This window comes from Malurus melanocephalus, unplaced genomic scaffold (genome assembly GCF_030028575.1).
Source record: "Malurus melanocephalus ecotype Western Australia unplaced genomic scaffold, MMel_1.1 scaffold_3382, whole genome shotgun sequence".
Lineage (NCBI taxonomy): Eukaryota > Metazoa > Chordata > Aves > Passeriformes > Maluridae > Malurus > Malurus melanocephalus.
This window is the reverse complement of record NW_026626614.1, coordinates 2,984-5,649: the sequence shown is the minus strand read 5'-3', so window position 1 is coordinate 5,649 and position 2,666 is coordinate 2,984. Positions and strand designations below refer to the sequence as shown.

Below are 2,666 nucleotides of genomic sequence, written 5' to 3'. Positions count from 1 at the left end.
GGGGGCCTTGGCTTCAGCAGGGCTTTTTGAGGGTGCCTTGGCTTCAGCAGGGCTTTTTGGGGGTGCCTTGGCTTCAGCAGGGCTTTTTGAGGGTGCTTTGGCCTCAGCAGGAGCTGGGGTGGCTTTTGCAGGGCTCTTTGGGGGTGTTTTGGCTTCAGCAGGGGCAGCTGGAGCTGGGGTGGCTTTTGCAGGGCTTTTTGGGGGTGTTTTGGCTTCAGCAGGGGCAGCTGGAGCTGGGGTGGCTTTTGCAGGGCTCTTTGAGGGTGTTTTGGCCTCAGCAGGAGCTGGGGTGCCTTTTGCAGGGCTTTTTGGGGGTGTTTTGGCTGCTGGAGCTGCACTGGCCGAAACGGGGCTCTTTGGAGGTGTTTGGGCAGGAGCTGGAGGTGTTTTGGCCTCAGCAGGGGTGGCTGGAGCTGGGGTGCCTTTGGCAGGGCTTTTTGGGGGTGCCTTGGCCTCAGCAGGAGCTGCAGGACTTGGGGTGGCCTTAACGGGGCTCTTTGGGGGTGCTTTGCCATCAGTGACACTTTTTGAGGGTCCTGTGGCCTCAGCAGGAGGTGCTGGAGCTGGGGGGGCTTTTGCAGGGCTCTTTGGGGGTGTTTTTGATTCAGGAGGGGCAGATGGAGCTGCAGGGGTTGCAGTGGCTTTTGCAGGGCTTTTTGGGGCTGTTTTGGCCTCAGCGGGGCTTTTTGAGGGTGTTTTGGCCTCAGCAGGAGCTGGGGTGGCTTTGTCAGGGCTCTTTGGGGGTGTTTTGGCCTCAGCAGGGCTTTTTGGGGGTGTTTTGACCTCAGCAGGGCTTTTTGGGGGTGTTTTGGCCTCAGCAGAGGCTGCTGGAGCTGGGGTGGCTTTGGCAGGGCTCTTTGTGGGTGCCTTGCCTTCAGCAGGGCTTTTTGAGGGTGTTTTGGCTTCATCAGGGCTTTTTGAGAGTGTTTTGGCCTCAGCAGGAGCTGGGATGGCTTCGTCAGGGCTTTTTGGGGGTGTTTTGGCCTCAGCAGGAGCCGCTGGAGCAGATGGGGCAGAGTTGGCGCTGCCCTTGGGAGCTTTTTTGGCTCCTCCGGGGGAAGAAGGAGCTGGGGTGGCTTTGGCAGGGCTTTTTGGGGGTGCCTTGTCCTCAGTGGGGGTGGCTGGAGCTGGGGTGGCTTTGGCAGGGCTTTTTGGGGGTGCCTTGTCCTCAGTGGGGGCAGATGGAGCTGGGGTGGCTTTGGCAGGGCTCTTAGGGGGTGCCTTGTCCTCAGTAGGGGCAGATGGAGCTGCAGGGGTTGGAGTGCCTTTTGCAGGGCTCTTTGGGGGTGTTTTGGCTGCTGGAGGAGCAGCTGGAGCTGCAGGAGCTGGGGTGGCAGGGACAGGGGTGGCAGAGGTGGCAGGAACAGGGGTGGTAGGGACAGGGGTGGCAGAGGTGGCAGGGACAGAGGTGGCAGCCACAGGACTCTTTGGAGCAGTTTTTGCTGCTGGAGTGGCAGGGACAGGGTTAGCAGGGACAGGGGTGGCAGGGACAGGGGTGGCAGGAGCTGGGGTGGCAGAGGTGGCAGGGACAGGGGTGACAGGGACAGAGGTGGCAGCCACAGGACTCTTGGGAGCAGTTTTTTCTGCTGGGGTGGCAGGGACAGGGGTGGCAGAGGTGGCAGAGGATGGGGGAGCAGCCATAGCACTCTTTGGAGCAGTTTTGGTGGCAGGTGACGTGGCTGGAGCTGGGGTGGGGACAGCTGGAGTGACAGGGCCCTTGGGAGCCTCTTTGGCTGCGGGAGGGGCAGATGGAGAGGGTGGAGCTGCCATGGCCGGTGGGACAGGGGCAGTGACCGGGCTACCAGGAGCTGCTTTGGCCACAGGAGGAGTGGCCACAGGTGCCATGGGTGGTGTGACAGGGACAGAGGGGACAGCTGGGGCAGTGACCGGGCTACCAGGAGCTAGTTTGGCCACAGGAGGGGTGGCCAAAGGTGCCATGGGTGGTGTGACAGGGACAGAGGGGACAGCTGGGGCACTGACTGGGCTCCCAGGAACTGCTTTGGCCAGAGGAGGGGTGGCCAGTGGTGCCATGGCCACTGTGACAGGGGCAGCAGGAGCTGTTTTGGCCACAGGAGGGGTGGCTGGAGCTGCCACGGCCACTGTGACAGGGACAGAGGGGACAGCTGGAGCAGTGACCGGACTCAAGGGAGGTGTTTTGGCCACAGGAGGGACAGCTGGGGCACTGACCGGGCTACCAGGAACTGCTTTGGCCACAGGAAGGGTGGCTGGAGCTGTCATGGCCACTGTGACAGGGGCAGCAGGAGCTGTTTTGGCCACAGGAGGGGTGGCTGGAGCTGCCATGGCCACTGTGACAGGGACAGAGGGGACAGCTGGAGCAGTGACCGGGCTACCAGGACCTGGTTTGGCCACAGGAGGGGCAGTGACCGGGCTACCAGGAGCTGCTTTGGCCACAGGAGGGGCAGCTGGGGCAGTGACCGGGCTACCAGGAACTGGTTTGGCCACAGGAGGGGTGGCCAGAGGTGCCATGGGCGGTGTGACAGGGACAGAGGGGACAGCTGGGGCAGTGACCGGGCTACCAGGAGCTGGTTTGGCCACAGGAGGGGCAGTGATCGGGCTACCAGGAGCTGCTTTGGCCACAGGAGGGGCAGCTGGGCCACTGATCGGGCTACCAGGACCTGCTTTGGCCACAGGAGGGGCAGTGACCG

The 2,666-nt window shown here is 62.8% G+C and overlaps 1 protein-coding gene across 1 annotated transcript; it reads right to left on the bottom strand.

The window, feature by feature from the left end:
- Positions 1 to 6: 6 nt before the first annotated feature.
- Positions 7 to 2,620, bottom strand: LOC130588113 (nascent polypeptide-associated complex subunit alpha, muscle-specific form-like; the record flags this gene model as incomplete). The annotated part of the gene is made up of 1 exon (XM_057389071.1): positions 7 to 2,620. A coding segment is annotated over exon 1 (2,481 nt), but the record flags the coding sequence as incomplete, so codon positions are not given.
- Between the last annotated feature and the right edge of the window lie 46 nt (positions 2,621 to 2,666).